This window comes from Lontra canadensis, unplaced genomic scaffold (assembly GCF_010015895.1).
Source record: "Lontra canadensis isolate GAN:19392208 unplaced genomic scaffold, GSC_riverotter_1.0 scaffold150, whole genome shotgun sequence".
Classification (NCBI taxonomy): Eukaryota; Metazoa; Chordata; class Mammalia; order Carnivora; family Mustelidae; genus Lontra; species Lontra canadensis.
The window spans coordinates 15,836-36,832 of record NW_022631144.1 but is presented as its reverse complement, the minus strand read 5'-3'; the positions used below and the strand labels follow the sequence as shown (position 1 = coordinate 36,832).

At 34.1% G+C, this 20,997-nt stretch overlaps 1 protein-coding gene across 3 annotated transcripts in view; it reads right to left on the bottom strand.

Annotated features, from left to right (window-relative positions):
• Nucleotides 1-18,958, bottom strand: part of SCYL2 (SCY1 like pseudokinase 2) — a 41,783-nt gene extending 22,825 nt beyond the window's left edge. For 2 of the 3 annotated variants that reach the window (XM_032844275.1, XM_032844277.1), the window contains exons 1-7: nucleotides 18,725-18,957; nucleotides 9,368-9,525; nucleotides 5,861-6,005; nucleotides 3,286-3,435; nucleotides 1,499-1,720; nucleotides 931-1,047; nucleotides 218-343 (exon numbers count right to left, since the gene is read on the bottom strand). In XM_032844275.1, coding sequence (XP_032700166.1) covers nucleotides 218-343; nucleotides 931-1,047; nucleotides 1,499-1,720; nucleotides 3,286-3,435; nucleotides 5,861-6,005; nucleotides 9,368-9,525; nucleotides 18,725-18,901 — 1,095 coding nt within the window. In that variant the 5' untranslated portion in view covers nucleotides 18,902-18,957. Of the gene's footprint in view, nucleotides 1-217; nucleotides 344-930; nucleotides 1,048-1,498; nucleotides 1,721-3,285; nucleotides 3,436-5,860; nucleotides 6,006-9,367; nucleotides 9,526-18,724 lie in introns of all 3 variants that reach the window. The other variant, XM_032844276.1, reaches the window with a different exon arrangement.
• Nucleotides 18,959-20,997: the final 2,039 nt, after the last annotated feature.

Below are 20,997 nucleotides of genomic sequence, written 5' to 3'. Positions count from 1 at the left end.
ACCTTTGCATAGGTAGTACTCTTCTAATTTTCTTATCTGTCTAATTTATTAAATTATTTTTGGGCCCTGAGAAAAATGTCCACTAAACTTTCAGGTTCAGTCTGCAGCCTTCCATAATCATTTATGCACCTAAAGCAAAAATTACATTTATTTCTCTGGAAGAGTTACTATAGTAAATAAAAATCCTGACTATAATAAAAAGTGATCAACAACAAACCTTGGGCAGTTTTGGTAGGACTTTTGGCAGTCCTTTGAAAAACTGTGATTTCTGAAGATTATCTCTTTGGAATAAGGTATCAAAATACTGCAGCGTTACTGCACCAACATCATCAAAGAAGGGAATCTAAAAACAGGAAATAAAATTATTTTGATAACTATTAAAGTACTTCTCATACCTGAAACTGCCACAATATTGTAAAACAAATATTCAAAAACATTTAGCAAAATGCTAAAGATCACTTAATAATTCTAATTATAAAAATAAAAATAAGGAAGTAATAACCAAATTGCTTCTCAAGTTCAAATTTTCAGTCACTACTTGTAAGTTAGCTGGGCAGTAACATTTTCTTTACCAACCTAGTAAATACTGAAAGATTAAGTAAAATATCTTGAAGGCATAAAGAGTACTATTCATCTATTAAAATCCATAGTTACATGAGTAAATTAGAGGCTCATAGATTTTTGTGTCCAAAATTACTATACCTACATGACTATTAAGACTCTGATTATTTGAAATCTTAATTTTATATCAGAGCAGTTATATACATAAATTATTTAACTGCTTAAAATTAAAAGAAGTTGAATATTTAACATATTCAAAGATAAAGATGCTATCTGGGGACTCTATCTGGCTAAATCTTGCTTTAGAAGCGCTTAATTTACTTTAACTCATTGTCCCTCCACCTGAGGCAGGAATTCATGTGTACTCACCTTTGTCATTTGATCTGCATCTGGTCTTACAGTTGGAGTGACATTTAAGAGTAGTTTTACATGTTCACGGACTTCCTCAGGTATATTTGAAAGTGAACTAGATCCTAAACGGCTCAACTATTTACAAGAGTGATAATATTAAATATGAATACAAAATATGCAAGAACACAATACATTTATAGTCAATAGTCTATTTTTAAAAACTTTTTGAAATTTACTCAAAAATATGTTACAGTGAACAAACTGCTAATTCTGTGGCAAAACACTTATCCTCAATACCTGAAATTGTTTATATTACTGAAACAAATGCCCAGCATTTTAGATCATATTTCAGTAGTAAATAAAAGCCACAATTAAAGCTGTAGTAACAAACATTAATCCTCATTATTTACAAAATTACTTTTGTTAAGCTGATTTTATGTAAACTTAAAATGAGACATCATCTTATTTTAGAGAATTTTCTGAACTCGTTTTTTTAAATCAAAGAAACATTTAATACTTTCAATGCAAGCAATTATATATATATATATATATATATATATATATATATATATATATGGCAAATTACCTGATCCAACTGCCTACTAAAACTCTTGTAAATATCTTGCTTGTTAACTTCAAATATGGGTTTCCCTTTATTAAATACAGCATACATGACAGTTCCTAGTGAGTACATATCACTGGCTGCTTCACAGCTCACAGAAAGTATGTATTCAGGAGCCAAATATTCAGGATTTGGAAGACACAATGATGGTAAATTTGGGTCCCATTCTTTACAAGGAAACTTGGGCTATAAGAAGACAGAAAAAAGATTACATAGATTAAATATTTCAAAGTAAACCAAAAACACTATCAAGCAGTAACAACCTAGCTTTAAATTCATACTCAGTCATGGAAGTAAAAATATCATCACCACCTTCAATCTTAAAATTTTCAAATTTTCAAATCTGGAAAGGGCACTAAACAAACTGAAAGATACGAATAAGAACTCTTGCAACCTGGGTGCCTGGGTGGCTCAGTAAATTGAGCATCTGACTCTTGATTTCGGCTCAGGTTGTGATCTCAGGGTCCTGAGATCAAGCCCTGCAATGGGCTCTGTGATGACTATGGAGCCTCTTGGGACTGATTCTCTTCTCTGCCTTTGCCCCTCTGCTCACTCACTCTCAAAATAAATAATTTTTTTTTTTTTTAATAAAAAGAACTCTTGAAACCTTCGGATTATTGGAGTTCTCTCCCAGAAGACAAATTATCACCATAAAATTCAGTATGAATATGAAAAGGTATAGCCTATGTTCTATGATACATAGGCTTCAAGTTTTATGGACCCAGATTATTATTTGAAACCTTGTTCTTTCACTAACTAGCTGTGTGATTTAGGTAACAGGTTCAAAAGGTTGTTGTAAAATTAAACAAATGTACAGAAAAAAATGGACCTAACACAGTATCTGACCCATTATATACCAAACCAATAGTAATTCTTTCTGCTTCCCTTAAAAGTTATTTACTTAAATTACAAATCTATTTTAAGGTCAAATCATGGTGCCTTTAACAACTTCATACATACATTAAAAACTAGAAATATTGCATTATTTTCCTAAGTATAAATAGCCAGAGATATCATAATCACTATGTAATAGGTACTTTAGAACCAGAGAGAACAGGTTCAAATTCTACCTCTACCACTTAACCACCTGCCTATACTTAGGTACATTATTTTATTCTATGAGCCTAACTAACCCATCTATATTATTCCCATATCTCATGGATTGTGGTGAGGATTAAATAAGTAAATACATTAAAAAATGCTTTGTTAGAAAAGTACTTCAGTAAATGTTAGTTCTTATTATCACTGCTACTGTTTTTATCATGCTCCCTAAAGAAGATTTTGTGGTCCAATGTTGGGAAAACACTGCTAGAGATTCACATTGTTTGTTAGTGTATTTGATATCAGGAGGAAAAAAACCTACTTAACCCAATAGTTCTCAAATTTGTTTAACTCTAGCATCCTTTAATCAAGTAACACTACTGTGAAATTAACTAGCTAAAGAATACTCTTAGGTAAAATGAACATTAGAAATTTTCTGTAAGGCTGTACATTTAAACATACATTGTACCATGTAGCCTATTTCGACACATTTATCAGACTTGCAAATTCTCTAGTCCATTCTGGATGCATCACAAATTTCTATAGCCTTAAAAATATTAGAAGACTGGGGCCCCTGGGTGGCTCAATCAGTAGAGCATGCAACTCTTGATCTCAGTGTTGTGAGTCTGACCCCCACCTTGACTGTAGAGATTACTTAAAATCTTAAAAAAAAAAAAAAAAAAAATTAAAAGACTTAAAACCTTCATTACCTCTTGCTCAGAAGGATTGGTTGATGATAAACAAAAATCAAAGCCCATTATTTTCCAGGCTCCACTTTTATTCAAAATTATATTTTCAGGTGTTATATTTCCATGGACCATTTTCACACTGCTATGTAAAAATGACAATCCTTCAGAAACCTGTAATTGGGGGAGAAAAAAGACTTTTACATTAAATAAAACTCCTTTCAATTACAATAATAAAATGCCTCTAAAATCATAATTGCTGCTTCTCACAATAAAAGATTTTTTTATATGTCAGGGAACAATTAAATTTCATCATAAATGCAAAAGAGTAGATATTCTCAGTTGCTATAAGGATCTAAGCTTTAGTGGGAAAAACCCAGTTATAAAACCAAAATACAATTCTTTATTAAAGTTCCTTTCCAAAGGCAGATAAGCAAAATCAAAGATACTTTAAAACCGTTTTTCTATCCAAATTTATTCAGTTTCTGTGTTTGAAATGTGAAGGCATCTTCAGTTCCCAAGTTACAGATAGTAAATATCAAGGGACTCCTTGTCACAGTCTTACCACTATTGTTCAACATAGTACTAGAAGGCCAGCATCAGCAATCAGACAAAAAAAAAAAAAAAGAAAGAAAGAAAAAAAATTCAAATTGGCAAAGAAGTCAAATTCCCTCTCTTTGCAGATGACATGATACTTTATGTGGAAAACCCAAAAAAGACTCTGCCCCCAAATTACTAGAACTCACAAAGCAATTCAGTAATGTGGCAGGATACAAAATCAATGCACAGAAATCAGTTGCTTCCTTATACACTAACAATGAAAATGGAGAAAGGGAAATTAAAGAATCGATTCCATTTACAATAGCATCAAAAACCAAAAGATAACTTGGAATAAACCTAATCAAAGATGTAAAGGATCTATATTCTAGAATTTAGAGAACACTTATGAAAGAAACTGAAGATGACACAAAAAGATGGAAAAACATTCCATGCTCATGAATTAGAATATACATTGTTAAAATGTCTACGCTACCCAGAGCAATCTATATTTTCAACACCATGCTGATCAAAATACCAATGATATTTTTCAAAAAGCTGGAACAAACAATCCTAAAATTTGTATGGAACCAGAAAAGACCCCAAGTCGCCAAGGAAATGTTGAAAAAGAAAAAGCTGGGGGCATCATGTTGCCTGATTTCAAGCTCTATTACAAAACCGTAATCACCAAGACAGCACAGTACTGGCACAAAACAGACACACAGATCAGTGGAACAGAATAGAGAACCCAGAAGTGGATCCTCAACTCTGTGGTCAACTAATCTTTGACAAAGCAGGAAAGAATATCCAATGGAGAAAAGACAATCTCTTCAACAAATGATGCTACGAAAATTGGACAGCCATATGCAGAAGAATGAAACTGAACCATTTCCTTACACCATACACAAAAACAGACTCTGAATGAACAGAAGACCTAAATGTGTGATAGGGATCCATCAAAATCCTAGAGGACAAAACCTTGCTGACCTTGGCCACAGCAATCTCCTGCTAGACACATCTCCAAAGGCAACAGAAACAAAGGCAAAAATGAACTTTTGGGACCTCATCAAGATAAAAAGCTTCTGTACAGCAAAGGAAACCATCAACAAAGAGGCAACCCACAGAATGAGAGAAGATATTTGCAAATGACACTACAGATAAAGGGCTGGTATCCAAGTTCTATAAAGACCTTCTCAAACTTAACAACCAAAAAAACAAATAATCAAGCCAAAGTTTATTGTATGTGAAATTTATTGTATGTTAATTAACAACTTAACAAAGCTGTTGAAAAACAACAGATAAAATTATCTCTGTCCCCAACGGAACTAAGAATCTACTGTATAAATTTCTATAGAGTTGAAGGTATTTTAGCAGGCAGGGAAAGGAAAATCAGAAACAGTAGACATAGGGTGCCTGGGTGGCTCAGTGGGTTAAAACCTCTGCCTTCAGCTCAGGTCATGATCTCAAGGTCCTGGGATCGAGGCCACACTGTGCTCTCTGCTCAGTGGGGCCACACTGTGCTCTCTGCTCAGTGGGGAGCCTGCTCCACCCCCGTCCCCCACACCTCTCCCTGCCCTCTCTCTGCCTGCCTCTCTGCCTACTTGTGATCTCTGTCAAATAAATTAAAAAAAAAAAGAAAATCTTAAAGAAAAAAAAAGAGAGAAAGAAAAATTGGACATATATGAAAAGTCTAACAAGATCTCTTGATACCTATTAAATAATTACCTTAAAGATGTAATTTTTATTTTTTATTAAATATGTTAGTATTTCAACTTAATATTTTATTTATGAAATGCATTCACTCAAAGAACTCAAAAGGGAACCAACCCATCAACCAGTAAGTACCCTTCTACAAAGGTTATCAATGTTATGTTTCATAAACTTAAAATATAAACCTAACAATAAACTGTAGAAAAACTGCAGAGCATAGAAATAATTTTTAAATTACTGAGAGGATCCAAAGGTTTACATAAAACAGTTGATATTGCTAATAAGTTTTAAACAACCAAAAACAATTTTGAAGGATAAAACTCTTTTCACATGGTAAATAAAAATAACATACCTGTAGCAAACCATATTTAGTTTCTACATCATAAAGGTTATAATCCTTAATGTCTGGAGGTACAGGGGAAGGTAGATTTTCCCAGTTACCTAAAACATTGGCTAAACTGGCAAAAACTGGTTCTGTACAAAATGCTAAGCAATCCCTGTTTTAAAAAAGAAAAAGAGTTATTTACCATCATTTTCTTCCACATTATCAAAATCAAATATACATAAAATATTCATAGTCAACAAGAAGGTAGACTTAGATTTATTTTCAGCATCAATGTAACATTTAAACCACCATTTTCAGAATGTACTCAAAGGAACCTACAGATTTCCCAGACCCCTCTGGAGCAAGAAGAGTTAGAAAGAGGCACAGAGCACAGCACTAGGTCCCCTGTAACTACTTCAATCAGAGAAGTTTTGCTTTACCCTTTTTTATATGTAATTTTAAAAGGTGTCACAGTTTTTATATTTTTAAATTACTACTCTTTGGTGTATAAGAATATTGAGAAATTCAGAAAATGTTAGATACCAACATTGAGTAGGCTTTACTCATAAAGAGCTCAGGCTTTGAAGAAAATACCCAATTTCAAGCCCCAGTATCCCTATTCCCTGACTAGGTGAGTAGGACACCTTGGCTCTGAGCCTCACTTTGCCCATTTGTAAAATGGTGATAAAAAACCACCCTGAAGGGGTGCCTGGGTGGCTCAGTGGGTTAAAGCCTCTGCCTTCAGCTCAGGTCATGATCCCAGGGTTCTGGGACCGCGCCCCTCGGGCTCTCTGCTCAGCAGGGAGCCTGCTTCCCTTCCTCTCTCTCTGCCTGCCTCTCTGCCTACTTGTGATCTCTGTCTGTAAAATAAATAAATAAAATCTTAAAAAAAAAAAAAAAAACACCCTGAAGGGTAACTGTGAACATCAAAGGAGATAATGAATGTAAGGTACACGGCAGAGTCACTAGCATGGAAACTTAATAAATCTTTACTGCTGCTATTATTATTACCACGTGTTTGAGATTCAAGTCCTAACGTTTTATGCTTTGGGCTTATTTAGGCTCTGGCAATGAACTACATACAAGGTACTGTGGTAACAAAGCTAGGCAAACACTCTGCACCTGGACTGTAGCTGTTTAATGGCAAGTACATCTTTTGCTGTTTCATCTGTCCACCACCTTGAACCCAGTTTTCAAATGAAAGCATATGCAGAAGCTTCATATACATGAAAGATTAAGACAGAGCTGCTTAGGCTGAGGGAGAGTTATTACATCTGCTCAGTCATCAACAAAGATGCTACCTTGTTCTTTACTCCCTCACCAAGCTCATAAACACAGTGGGCAACCAGGTTTCCATTTGCTGAACTGTACTGGAGGAAAACTGATCAAATACTCTGAAGTCTTTTCTACAGTACTCTGTAATTCCCAAGACTCACGTATTTGAGCTACTCCTATTTTTTTCCTCTCTGTACTAATCCCAGCATCATTCTTGGCCACATCACTATCCATATTATTACTCCTCCAGCTAGAAGCCCTCTTATCTTTCATGAATATTCACTCCCATCACCTTACAGTCACATACCAGAAGGGCTATATCCTCTTCTCAAGAACCACTTCCCCAACCACAGCTACTTACTAGCCATTATCTCCTACCCCTTTACTACCTCCACCAAATCTAGCTCCCCAACACCTTTACTAACAAAATTCCAAGTATTCAGTCCTGACCATATGTATTTAACTCCTTTTTCTCCCAACTATCACAATAAACATCACCCTAACTATCCGTTACCAAGCAAACCCCTACTAACCCTGTAATAACCACTACAAGTATTTTTACTCTCTTATGTCATAAGCACAAGGAAAGAATAGAAAGCCCATGCCTTTTTAAATTCACAGTGTTAAGTCACATAGCATATTTTAACCTTGCTCTTTTTTTCAACATTCAAGAGCATTCCTTTATAGTCCTCTTCCTAGCTCCTCATTCCATGGCCCCCATTTACCCACTACTCACCTATTATCCACTTTGTACTTTAAAAAAGCATAAAGTTCATCTAACATGAATGACCTCATTTCCCTAAACTTCGCTTCAGTATATTAGTGATTAAACTATCATCCTATAATTTCCTTTGAGTTCCTCCTCTGGGACTTTATTCACATAATGAAGTCTTCTCTGCTAGTCTCCTTGGTATCTATTTTCTAGCTTCCAAACCACCATCCTACTACTGATATTATTAAGATCAATAACAACCTCTCCCTAGTCAAATGTAATGAACTCTTCTCAGTCCTTATTTTCTTTTTCTTCAGTGGTCCTCAGTGATAGTGGGTCCCTTCTCCTCCTTTAGCTTCCATGCCATTCAGCTGCCTATTCTTCTCCTGCCATGTAACAGTGATCGCTGGTTTCTTTCCCTGACTCTTCTTTTCCCTCTACATTTCCAGTTCTTCTGCAGTACTCTGTTCTTTCGACTCATGCTCTTGCAAAACTCTTGGTTTCATGGTTTTGATTACTGCCTCCATGTTACCCTCAATACACATCATCAACTCTGACCTTTCAGAGTTGGTAGATGACTTTACTACAGCACATTTCTTTTGGAGAATTCCAGTGTTATTTCTACATTATTAACTTATTAAAAACTGGAAGTCATTTTTTCCTTCCCTATAGTTGTCCTATTTCTATTAATTTTATAAGTTTACAACTTAATAATGAAAATGCCTTAAAGTAATTTTTGAATTGTCTCTCGTAATGATTGCCAATAACTCCCTAGTTCTATAATATTTAAATTACTATAAAAGAAGTTGTAGGGACAGCTTTTCCCCTCAAGAGACTTGAAAAGTAATAAGGAAATATAAGACACATTGATACAAGTTAAAATAACAAAGATGGGTAGGATTCTGATAGGTGGCATTGTAGACACTGAAAGAAAACACTGCAGAGGAAACAGCATTGTTTGAAAAGCTCAGAACAAGTGTAGCAAACAAAACGTATCCACTTCGGGGCAGAGTTCACAATAATGAATGTTACATAAGAGTCAACAACTATACTCTTCTTTTGAGTTTACTCATGAAAAGAAGAACAATAAAAGTATTAACATCATTAAAGATTTATGGTCATATTTCTGAGTAGGAACACCATGATATACTAGAATAAAAAAAATGGGCTCAGAAATCAAGGTGTCCTAACTATGTGACTTAAGTAATATCTCTGATCCTTAATTCTCCCATGTAATTGTGAGAACTGAATGAGTTAAGCAAATGTAAAGCATTTAATACAGTTTTCACAGTAAATTTTTTTTTTCTTTTAGGTTGAAAGAAAGTAACTTGTGCTCTTGGGGGAGAAGGTAAGTGACAGTGGATTACTGAAGATTTCAAAATAAAAAGTATACAGAAATCCAATACATAAAAAGATAAAAGCATCCTGGCTAAAGGAAAATTCTAAGAATTTTTCACCGCCAGCATGCTCCACAGACAGAACTTAAACATACAATTATTAACTATTTGTTCAACAAGTCTTTTATGTAAGTCTTTATAAAAACTTACCTGGATTCTTCTAAAGGGTGCTGGACAGTAAGAAGTCGAGGGTGTCGTAGTCGAGTTAACTGCTGGACTCCTCGTTTTAGAGAATCAATGATTTGATCCTTTTCAAATTTTTGATATTTGTCAATCAGCTTTTTATCAAAGACAAAAACAGCCACTTCCTAATGAAAGAATTGTGCATCTAATTTTAATCAAAATATACAAAAGTAAGAAAATTTTATTCAAGTGTCACAACAGTCTACAACTAAAATCTAATGTCATGGAAATTATAGCACCATTGTAATACTTTTCTGATATCAAAAAGTTGGTTTCTTCATGATTAGTAAATCTAAATATTTTTAAAAGTATGAGACCTAGAGCCCTATCTAAGAACATAGGAAAATCTCCATCTTTGAACTCTGATACACACAAGGTGTATGTAATGTGCCGTACCCTATGTAGCAATCTCTTATTTAACCAGAATTCAAATAAAAGTTAAAATGTTTAAAAATTCAAAATGTTATTCATAATGATAACCCTGGATAACCTGATAACCCTACCCTACAAAATCTTGAATCATTTTTTGAAAGAAAAGTTGTGTATGTCAAGGAGTGTCTATTTATACAAAAGCCCATGTTGTAAGCAACTTCTACATATGAATAACCTATACTCACTCTTTCCTTCCAGCCTATCCCTCTCTTATTATGGGCAGTAACTGGTAATGAATGGTACCAGTAACAGAAGTTGCTCTCCCACTGTTCTCTCTTTAAGAATCATTCACACTTATTTATCAAAGCACACATCCTCCTTACTATCTACTTCCTTTCATTTTCTCTGTTACCCAAGGAAAAATAGTTCCTGTCCAGTTACCCAATCTTAATAAATCAATCAAAAAATAGCTGCATTGATAGTTGATGTATGTGGAACACATCAGTGATGCTAGATTTCCATCATAAATGGAAAGAAAAATGATAAAGCTGGAAGCAAAATTTACAAAGAATCAATGCTAGCCTTCCAAACTTCCTTGAAAGATTCTGAATGACTTTTTATGAAAGTATGAATTTTATAAAAGTATGTTTCAAAAGCCTCTATTTCAAACCTACTTACTACTACTCAACTATCAATATCCAAGACAGCATTTTTCCACTTTGTTGTCCTCTTATTATTTCTGTGCTACATTAGGATTGTTTTTCACAATTTAGTCTGGCTACGTAATTACCTAACAGAGATTCACTGCAGAATCCCAAACCAATACATTTCTCAAACACAACGTGTTTTAAGTTGGAGCTCCTTATATGTATATAAGTAAGTTAAGGATTTTAGAGGATTAAGTCTCTGAAAAGTGAAAGATAACAAAGGGACTAGTTAATAATCAACTTGAACATCCCATTTCCAAATCATTTGTAAAATTTTAAGGAATCATTTCATTCCTCATAGCAATCCTACAAGATAAGTTATGACCTTAATACAGAGATGAGGATACTGTGGAAAAGGTATATGTATTATCTAAAATCCCACAACTGGTGAGATCAAGATTCAAATCCAATCATTTTAACTCTGAGGACAACAGGCTTAGCCAATACACCATGCTGTCTCCCCAGAAATAATACAGGGACAATAAATATAGAGGACCCCAGTAAAACATAATCTACGTCTTCAGGAAAACAATCATTGAGAGATTTAAATAACATCCATGTATAACTATATCATCTTAGCTGCTTTTTTTTTTTTCCATAATCTTAGCTCTTTTGATCATCTATAAGACACAGGACTATCAAGAGCTAAGACTGTTATGTTATATTAATTTGAACTAAAAAAATAAATGACCTAGAAGTTCAAATTCCTATCTCACTATTAAAGCACACAATCTTATTTTAGTAAGCATTCTGCTACAACACATTTTATATATGCATCTAATTTAAATGTGTTTATTTTTTCAAGATGTTTTGAGTCCTTAAAATAAAGATCACATGAAATGGTTTTTGAGCTCTTGCAATTTCACCACTCTTAAGGAAAAACACTATAGTTCATAAAGAAAAAGAAACAATATAAAATTCTCTCTCTCAGATATTTATTTATTATTTTAAGTCACAGATAAAAGATTTCTACATAGATCAGATTACCAACCATCTTAAAGAGTTTTCTTTGTTGCAGTTTAATTAAAATTAAATTTCAATTTCAACAAAGTTGTGACTAACCTCAGACCTCATAATGACTTCCTAAAAACTCTCAGCCTGCGCCTCAAAACAGACTATCATCTTTTATTTTTTTTTAAAGATTTTATTTATTTATTGGACAGAGATCACAAGTAGGCAGAGAGGCAGGCAGAGAGAGAGAGAGAGAGGAGGAAGCAGGCTCCCTGCTGAACAGAGAGTCTGATGCGGGGCTCAATCCCAGGACCCTGGGATCATGACCTGAGCTGAAGGCAGAGGCTTTAACCCACTGAGCCACCCAGGTGCCCCAGACTATCATCTTTTAATTTATGTTTTCCTTCTACTACTTCACTACCCACTGTTAACACATATCACTTGTGTAGAAGTCCTGACCCCATATATATTATAAGCTTTTTAAAAAAAGAAACCATAACCCCCAGTACCCACTTACAAAAAAAAAAAAAGAAGAAGAAGAAGAAGAAGAAACCATGCCCTAAGTGCCTCTGTATCCATTATAGGATCTACACCTAGACAACATTCAGATGTTTACTGCCTAGTGGTCAATTAAAAAAAAAAAGCAGTTACTGGAAGCATTCCATTATCATCCTGAATTAAAACCTTTTTTGATTCTTTATTATGAAGATTTTCAAATATACAGAAAAGCTGAGGTAGTGCAATTACCCAAAATACCTTGCACTTAAGAGTCAACTGTGAATTCTAATTAAATTTGAAGCCTCTTATTTACACAAAAATTACTAAAACAAAATGCAAGAGTATTTCGCACCCTATTTTTCTTTTATTCACTTCATAGTCTTTAAAATACATTGGCAAAGGAAGTTATCTACTAAAAAGTATGTTTTCTCAATAACCTATCTTTAAATAAAAATGGCTATAAATAAATTATTCTAAAAACTAATACTTGTCAAAATGGAGACTACCTTTTGATACAAGTCTAATTTATAACTTTTTAAAGCTATTTGCCTACTACAAAGTTGAACCCTTGCTGAAAACAAAACAGTCTAAGTAATAAAAATCTAAGTAGATATATACCGATATGTCTAGGATTCCCTCATAGTAATCATAACCTTCACTAACCTATCCCTCAGAGCCACCAGGGATGGTTTCTGAGATACAAATATTCTCCAGGAACTCTATTTTATAGACTTTTCATGATGACTGCCAACCATCACACTCTTCATTTTTCAGGTGATTTCAGGGCAAAGTTCCTTTTTTAAAACAATAAAAACAAAATCTAAATTTTTATTTAGATTAAGTTTGAGAAGACTGAGAGGTAATAAGATATACCCCTTAAAATTATTAAAAATAGTCTATGATCATTATTGACCTAAACAACTTGACTTACACATTCAGCTTTGCATAATGGTTTCTTTTATTTAAAACTGTTATTATACTTTTCATAATAATTTAATCATGCCTTTGCCTACACAATATCAGTAAACCTCACCCGTGAATACTGGCATTTGGATAACATAATGTAGATTTTGCAGTAAGGAAGGGACATGTCCAAGACTACATCTGGTAGAGTGGCTATAATAATGAATATCAGTTATTTATAATATAAATTTAAAAATCAATCTTCATATCCTCATAGGAACAGCCATTTAACTAGGGTGTTTTAAAGCTTATGCAGTAGTTAGGGCAAAAGAAACAGGCCAACATATGTGACTTTTAAGCCAAAATAAGACTAAAGCTGCCCTATTTATGGCGGGGGGGGGAGTCTATTCTAAAACTAGATTAAAAAAATAATCATAAATATGGGACGCTAACTAGAAGACTACTAATAAATGTTAAGTTAAATTCACTTTGGGGGCGCCTGGGTGACTCAGTGGGTTAAGCCTCTGCCTTCAGCTCCGGTCATGATCCCAGGAAGCCTCTGCCTTCGGCTCGGGTCATGATCTCAGGGTCCTGGGATCCAGCCCCACATCAGGCACTCTGCTCAGTGGAGAGCCTGCTTCCCTCTCTCTCTCTGCCTGCCTCTCTGCCTACTTGTGATCTCTCTCCCTCTGTCAAATAAATAAATAAAATCTTTTTTTTTTTAATTCATTTTGAAGAGTAGTCACCTGGCAACAGAATCTTGTGTCAAGATAAACAGAAATACTTAATATAATAAATAAATGTTCAGATAGTAAACAAACCCACACATTTACTCTTTTTTTTTAAATCTTCCCCCAGAATAAATCTATTAACTTGACATAGTAGAGCTGAAAGAAATTTCAAAATGTAGAATTATTCTTCTACTCCAAAGGAAATAAAAGGTAGGTATACCAGTGGGACAGAAACTCCATTTATGTACTGCTTTTCTTACAAATTATTTAAACACATTAGCAGCCCTGATAGTTACAATATTCCTATCTAACAGATAAGGTGATGGTACTTCAATTTTTAAAGGACATATATACAAAGCAACCATTTCTCACTTATGACTAATATATATAGATAGATTGACCAAAAATTTCCATTTAATGGCTTGTTTAAATTAAGTATAATTTAAAAATTAGAAAAGCTAATGAAATCCAATTAAGGATGTTTATCTCAGAAATCTCTCTAAAGTAAATATTCTTTACAACGGAAATAAGAATATGCTTGAAAAGAATACCTATGTTTAGATACCATTTTAATCCTAAACATACTACTCTGTAGAAAGACTAAGTCAGTTATAAAGCTCTAACAGAAACACAGCATTATAAATTTTATGCCCAGCAATTAATTACCTACCAGACATTATAAAAGCTTAGGAGGTAGAGGAGTAAGGAGTAATTCACTGAATTTTCAAAAATTAAACAGACCCTGAGATCGTGCCATTTGCAACAACATGTATGGACCTAGCAAGTATCATGGCAAGGGAAGTAAGTCAGACAGGGAAAGACAAATACCATACGATTTTACTTATATGTGGAATCTAAAAAAACAAAACAAGTGAATAAACAAACATAAAGCAGAAACAGACCCAAAAATACAGAACAAACTGATTGGTTGGAGAGATGGGCAAAATGGGTAAAGGGGAGTGGGAGATATAGTCTTCCGGATATGGAATGAATAAATCACAGGGATAAAAGGTACAGCACAGGGAATATAGTCAATGGCATAACAGCGTTGTGTGGTGATAAAAGATTAACAACATTTGTGGTAACCACAGCAAGATGTAGGAGACTTGTCAAACCACTATGTAGCAAACCTGAAACTAATCTAACATTGTGTGTCAACTACAGTTCAATAAAAAAATTAAAAATAAGTAAAAGGAGACCCTCTGCTCAGAATGCCTTAAAAAAAAAAAAAGACTATAAAAAGGGTTGGTATGAATGTGAAAAACTGTAACTGCTGATGGAAGTACACATTCATACAACCACTCTAGAAAAACGGGCACTGAACAAATATAAACATTATTACCTAAGCAATTCCATGTCTAGATAATGTGTCATATATGCCAATGGCACGTACAATAATATTCATACCAGTACCCCATATTTTAATGAAAAGAAAAACTATTTTCAGCAACACAGATGTATCCCATGAACATACATTTAAGGAAAAGGAACCAAACACAGCAGCACATACTATGATTTCATTTAAATGAAGTTCAAAAACAAACAGGGAACACACACACAAAAAAACAAATAAACATGCAAACAAACAAAGGTTCAAAAGCAGGAAAAATTAAAGAGTCAAAGGACGGGATAGCAGTTATCACCGGAGAGAAGGTAGGGAGAAGTAATGACTATGAAAAGGCATGATGAATATTAGCAATGTTTCCTTAATCTGGATGTTGGTCACTGCTGTACTCAGGGTGAACATTCTTCAACCTGTGCACTATTCCACACATTCTTAAAAATATGTTTATATTTAAAAAACTAAATAGATTATTTTTATTCCCTAAATGTCATCCTGAAATGTCTTATAACATCTCTACTGAAATTCTAAAAAGAGTAATAGTTAGGAACCAAGAGCTGCTTCTAAATGAACACTCAAAAGGGAAACTAAATAATACATAAGCCTAAATAGTAGCTTCAAATGCTTATAGGCTATAATTAATGATCTATCCATTTCAACATGTTTATATGTTTTAAGTTTACCCAAATAATAACTTTTAAAAATCTTCATTTTGTATACAAAACTGGCCTAAACACCTTATTTAACTATTGTAAAAAATCAACTTTAAACTTCTCTTGAAGACTTGGGAATTCTTAATTGTACTTTCATAAATTACTCATTAGGAGATGTTTCTTTAAAGAATGTCTTTCAAAAACAAAAACAACAGAAATTGGTTTTTGGAAGCATAAACCCAGAATAATAACAATACAGATATCCAATCAGATACAATGATGTTACCAGGCACACAAATAAATTTTTATTTACCAATTCTTTTTATCTTGCTACATTCCAGGTTTCATAAATATGCACTTTTTTCATCTGTCTGTAGGTGTTTTTATTACTACTCCACTCCCCTAAGAGGCTTTCAAACATTTACATTAAAGAGGCAAAAGTTGTACATGATCTGAAAATTCTAATTCATCGTGTACTACCATGAACTTGAAATAACCCTAGCAAAAAAGTACACAGAGAGACAGTCCTAACCTTAAGTCCCTAGCCTGATGTTACCTCACAGTCAAATTTAAGAGCATATAAAATGTTATAAACATAAATGCAATCAAGTACACTGTATGCTATATCAAGAAAGACTGAGAGGGCGAAGAAAAACGCCCTCCCTCAGTGTCCCTTTACACAAGGGGAAAAAAAGGACCAAGAAGAATATCCTTTTCCATTACTTTTCCTCTGGTTTCTCTAAGATCAGTATTGTCCTACAGAACTTTTGGTGATGATCAAAAGTTCTATATGTGCATTGTCCAGTATGGTAATACTAGTCACACAGAGCTAAGGAACCTAGAATTGGTGACTAGTGCACCTACGGAAATGAATTTAATTTTAACTAATTTAAATAGGCATATGTAGCTTGTGGTTACTATAGTGGATAGCACAGTTCTACATTACCTATCTTCTCTAATTCCCTTTTATTAAAAAATGAGATAACTGGGGCGCCTGGGTGGCTCAGTGGGTTGGGGCCTCTGCCTTCAGCTTAGGTCACGATCCCAGCGTCCTGGGATCGAGCCCCGCATTGGGCTCTTTGCTCGGTAGGGAGCCTGCTTCCTCCTCTCTCTCTCTCTCTCTGCCTGCCTCTCTGCCTACTTGTAATCTCTGACTTTCAAATAAATAAATAAAATCTTTAAAAAAAATGAGATAATGGAAAAAGAATTAAAACTACAAGTAAGGGAGAAATTAAAATGAGGCTTCAATGCCAAGGTGGTTAAAGACTTAGCTATTCCTCAAGGAATCAGCCAGTAGTCCAGAGAGGATAGTCAGGTCAGACACCTTAGGTTTGAAAGAAGCAAAGAAAGAAGATTCAAAACTGTATCCACAGAGAGCATGGATATATTACAAAACTATCGTGTTCCACAAAGCAATAAATTAGGGGGGAAAATATAGTAGTTTCCTAAGAGAACCCAATTCTGGCATTCAGCAGTTGAGAAATGGTGTGTTACTGTGCAATATCTAATCAATTACCTATTATTTGTGCCTGGTTTTCATGTTCTATAAACAGCAACAGAGGCTTCAACATTATCAGAGAATTTCTGCATATGGACTTCTCATATAAACACAAATAACTAGAACTCTTTTGGCTAAGCCCAAAGACGCTATTATCTTACATCCTTAATAAATAATGCAAAATTTAGTACATTTGGTGTTCTTTCATTTTCCTGTTATATAATTGATTATAAAAGTTTGTGTCAGAGGTTGGTCATTTACATAACTTCATGGCCTCATTAATGGCTTTTTAAGTATTCAATATTTAAGAAATCACTTATTTTTCGAGCTCTTGATGAATTGAGAGAGAAAACAATGTTCAAAAATGACAAATCAATCAGCATTTAAAATAAAGATTGGCTCTGGACTTAAAGACTTCCAACCAAATGACAATAAAAACAAGATTTACAGGTCAGGTACAAACCACATACCAGCAATCTATCACAAGACCAAGATTCCTACTTCATAAAAGAAAAACCAAAGCCAATTCAATCTTTAATATACTTGCTGTTTGGGAAATAAGCTGACTTTGGAAAAGTCACAAGTAATGGACATCCATAACTGTATGACTAGGACAGAGTCGCTGGAAAATATGTGTAATTAATTCCAGACATTTTATAATCTGTTTGTTTCACTTATAGAGAAATAAAAGTACTTTTGGAAACAGTGATTTTTCTTTTTAAAGAACACTATTTCTACAGAGGTTTTAAACCTGGTGGTTTTTCAGTTCTTCAGCAATTCCAACAGAAAATGGTTAGTAAAATTTAACACTAACAATACTCCACATTTCTAAGAACCTTCTGTTGGTCTCTTAAGTCAAATTAAAAAAATAAAAATAAAAATACAATTCATTCAAATGACTCTACTGAAAGAACAGTTAGTTCTGAAATAACTTTGAAATCAATATATTGTAAAACACATTATTATTCCACAAATGTACTCCCTTCTGATAATTAAAACTAAAAAGAATGTTACAGAAGTCTATTTTCCAGAAGGCTATAAAACAAAATAAGAATGCACTAAATAAGAATGTATTTAATGTTGGAAAAATTTAATGGAGTACTTTGCCAATAACTTATTGACAAATTTAAAAAGGAACACAATATTTATTCTAAAAGAAACACTTCACTAAAAATCTAATATGTGGGATGTGTGCATGGCACAGTGTTAAGTGTCTGCTTTCAGCTCAGGTCATGATCCCAGGGTCCTAGGATTGAGTCCCACGTTGGGTTCCCTGCTCAGTGGGGAGCCTGCTTCTCCTTCTGCCTGCTGTTCCCCCTGCTTGTGCACTCTCCCTCTCTCCTTCTCTGACAAATAAATGAATAAAATCTTTAAAAATAAAAAATTTTTAAAAATTAAAAAAAATACAAATCTTATATGCTTCTTTGCTCAACAGACACATTAATTTTATTAAGTAAGCAAAATTAAATTACAAGAGAGGATGATACAGCAAACAAGTTATTTGTAACCAGGAGATTCAGGGCATGTTTAAAAGCATTTATTTTTTTATGACTTTGTTAGATAGAAATGAGAAGAACCCATTACTTTTGGTATTTTGTAACATAAAAATGCATTATGGTACTTTATTAGCATGTGTGTTTTGCCAAATGGACTGTGAATCGAAACTTACCTGTTTTGTTGACTTTTTTGTGCCATTGAAAATTTTCCAAGCTAGCCCATTGCCACCACTGGCAATGTGTCGACCAACATCAAATTCTCTAGTGACAGGGTTTCCCATTACAGCACTAGTGACATCAGCTGTTACTTTTGTAACAGTACTCTTCAACTTATTAAGCATTGACTCCATGGCTGCAATACTGAGTAGCTATAATTACCTAGAAACACAGGGGGACAGGGAAGCACTGATCATTTCTTTTTACTTGTTTAGGCACTTAACATTCATTATTTAGTCTGAAAAACTTAATATACTCCAAACAGTGAACAAAACAGTCCTATATAGATAAAAGGTACACGTAGGTTTTGTCTTCAAAGAACCCAACACACCTAAATCCAAATTTAGACCTAGGAACCAACCTGTTTTTTTCAACCTCAATTATTAAAGACCAGGAAAAAACACATTCCCACTTGACAGTGACATGATGTTGTTCAACTATATAACATGGACCCTCAACATTTTAGTGGTGTAAAGGGTCTAAATCTTTCCTCACACTGAAAACAACCATATAAAACCTGAAAGGAGCGGGATGCCTGGGTGGCTCAGTAGGATAAGCATCTGCCTTTGGCTCAGATCATGATTCCAGGGTCCTGGGATCAAATCCCACATTGGGCTCCTTGTTTGGCAGGAGCCTGCTTCTCCCTTTGCCTGCCTGAGCATGCATATACTCTCTCTCTGACAAATAAATAAAATTTTATTAAAAAAAAAACAACAACACCTAAAAGGAGCTAATGCTATACTTAACAATAAATTTACATTTTATAGAATTTTTACTCACTAGTAAAGAAATTAATAGTGAATTGAATGGCAGCACCTGGCTGGTTTGGAAGAGTATGTCACTCTGGGTCTTGGGGTCCTGAATTCGAGCCCCATGTTGGGTGTAAAGATTAACTTAAAAAAAGTGAATAAACTTTAAAAAAATAAAATATTAATAACAAATAAATAAAATAATTAACATCAAACTATGAAATCACTTGAGAGTATATTCTAACAGAAAAGCACTGGTGGCAAAAGAACAGTAAAACATGCACAAGCAACATGTAATAAAGTATGTTTAAAATTTTACACACTTCTAACATCTCAGATTTAAAGTGAGGGGGTGGAAAACAATTTACCATGCCAATGGACATCAGAAGAAAGCAGGGGTGGCAATCCTTATATCAGATCAAATAGATTTTAAGCCAAAGACTATAATAAGAGATGACGAAGGACACTATATCATACTCAAAGGATCTGTCCAACAAGAAGATCTAACAATTTTAAATAACTATGCCCCTAACGTGGGAGCAGCCAACTATATAAACCAATTAATAACAAAATCAAAGAAACACATCAACAATAATACAATAATAGTAGGGGACTTTAACACTCCCCTCACTGAAATGGACAGATCATCCAAGCAAAAGACCAACAAGGAAATAAAGGCCTTAAATGACACACTGGAAGAGATGGACATCACAGATATTTTCAGAACATTTCATCCCAAAGCAACAGAATACACATTCTTCTCTAGTGCACATGGAACATTCTCCAGAATAGATCACATCCTCGGTCCTAAATCAGGTCTCAAACAGTATCAAAAGATTGGGATCATTCCCTACATATTTTCAGACCACAATGCTCTGAAGCTAGAACTCAATCACAAGAGGAAATTTGGAAAGAACCCAAATATATGGAGACTAAACAGCATCCTTCTAAAGAATGAATGGGTCAACCAGGAAATTAAAGAAGAATTGAAAAAATTCATGGAAACAAACGATAATGAAAACACAACAGTTCAAAATCTGTGGGACACAACAAAGGCAGTCCTGAGAGGAAAATATAATAGCGGTACAAGACTTTCTCAAGAAACAAGAAAAGTCTCAGGTACACAACCTAACGCAACACCTAAAGGAGCTGGAGAAAGAACAAGAAAGAAACCCTAAACCCAGCAGGAGAAGAGAAATCATAAAGATCAGAGCAGAAATCAATGAAATAGAAACAACAACAAAAAAAAACCACAATAGAACAAATCAACGAAACTAGGAGCTGGTTCTTTGAAAGAATTAATAAGATTGATAAACCCCTGGCCAGACTTATCAAAAAGAAAAGAGAAAGGACCCAAATAAATAAAATCATGAATGAAAGAGGAGGGATCACAACTAACACCAAAGAAATACAGACAATTATAAGAACATACTATGAGCAACTCTACGCCAACAAATTTGACAATCTGGAAGAAATGGATG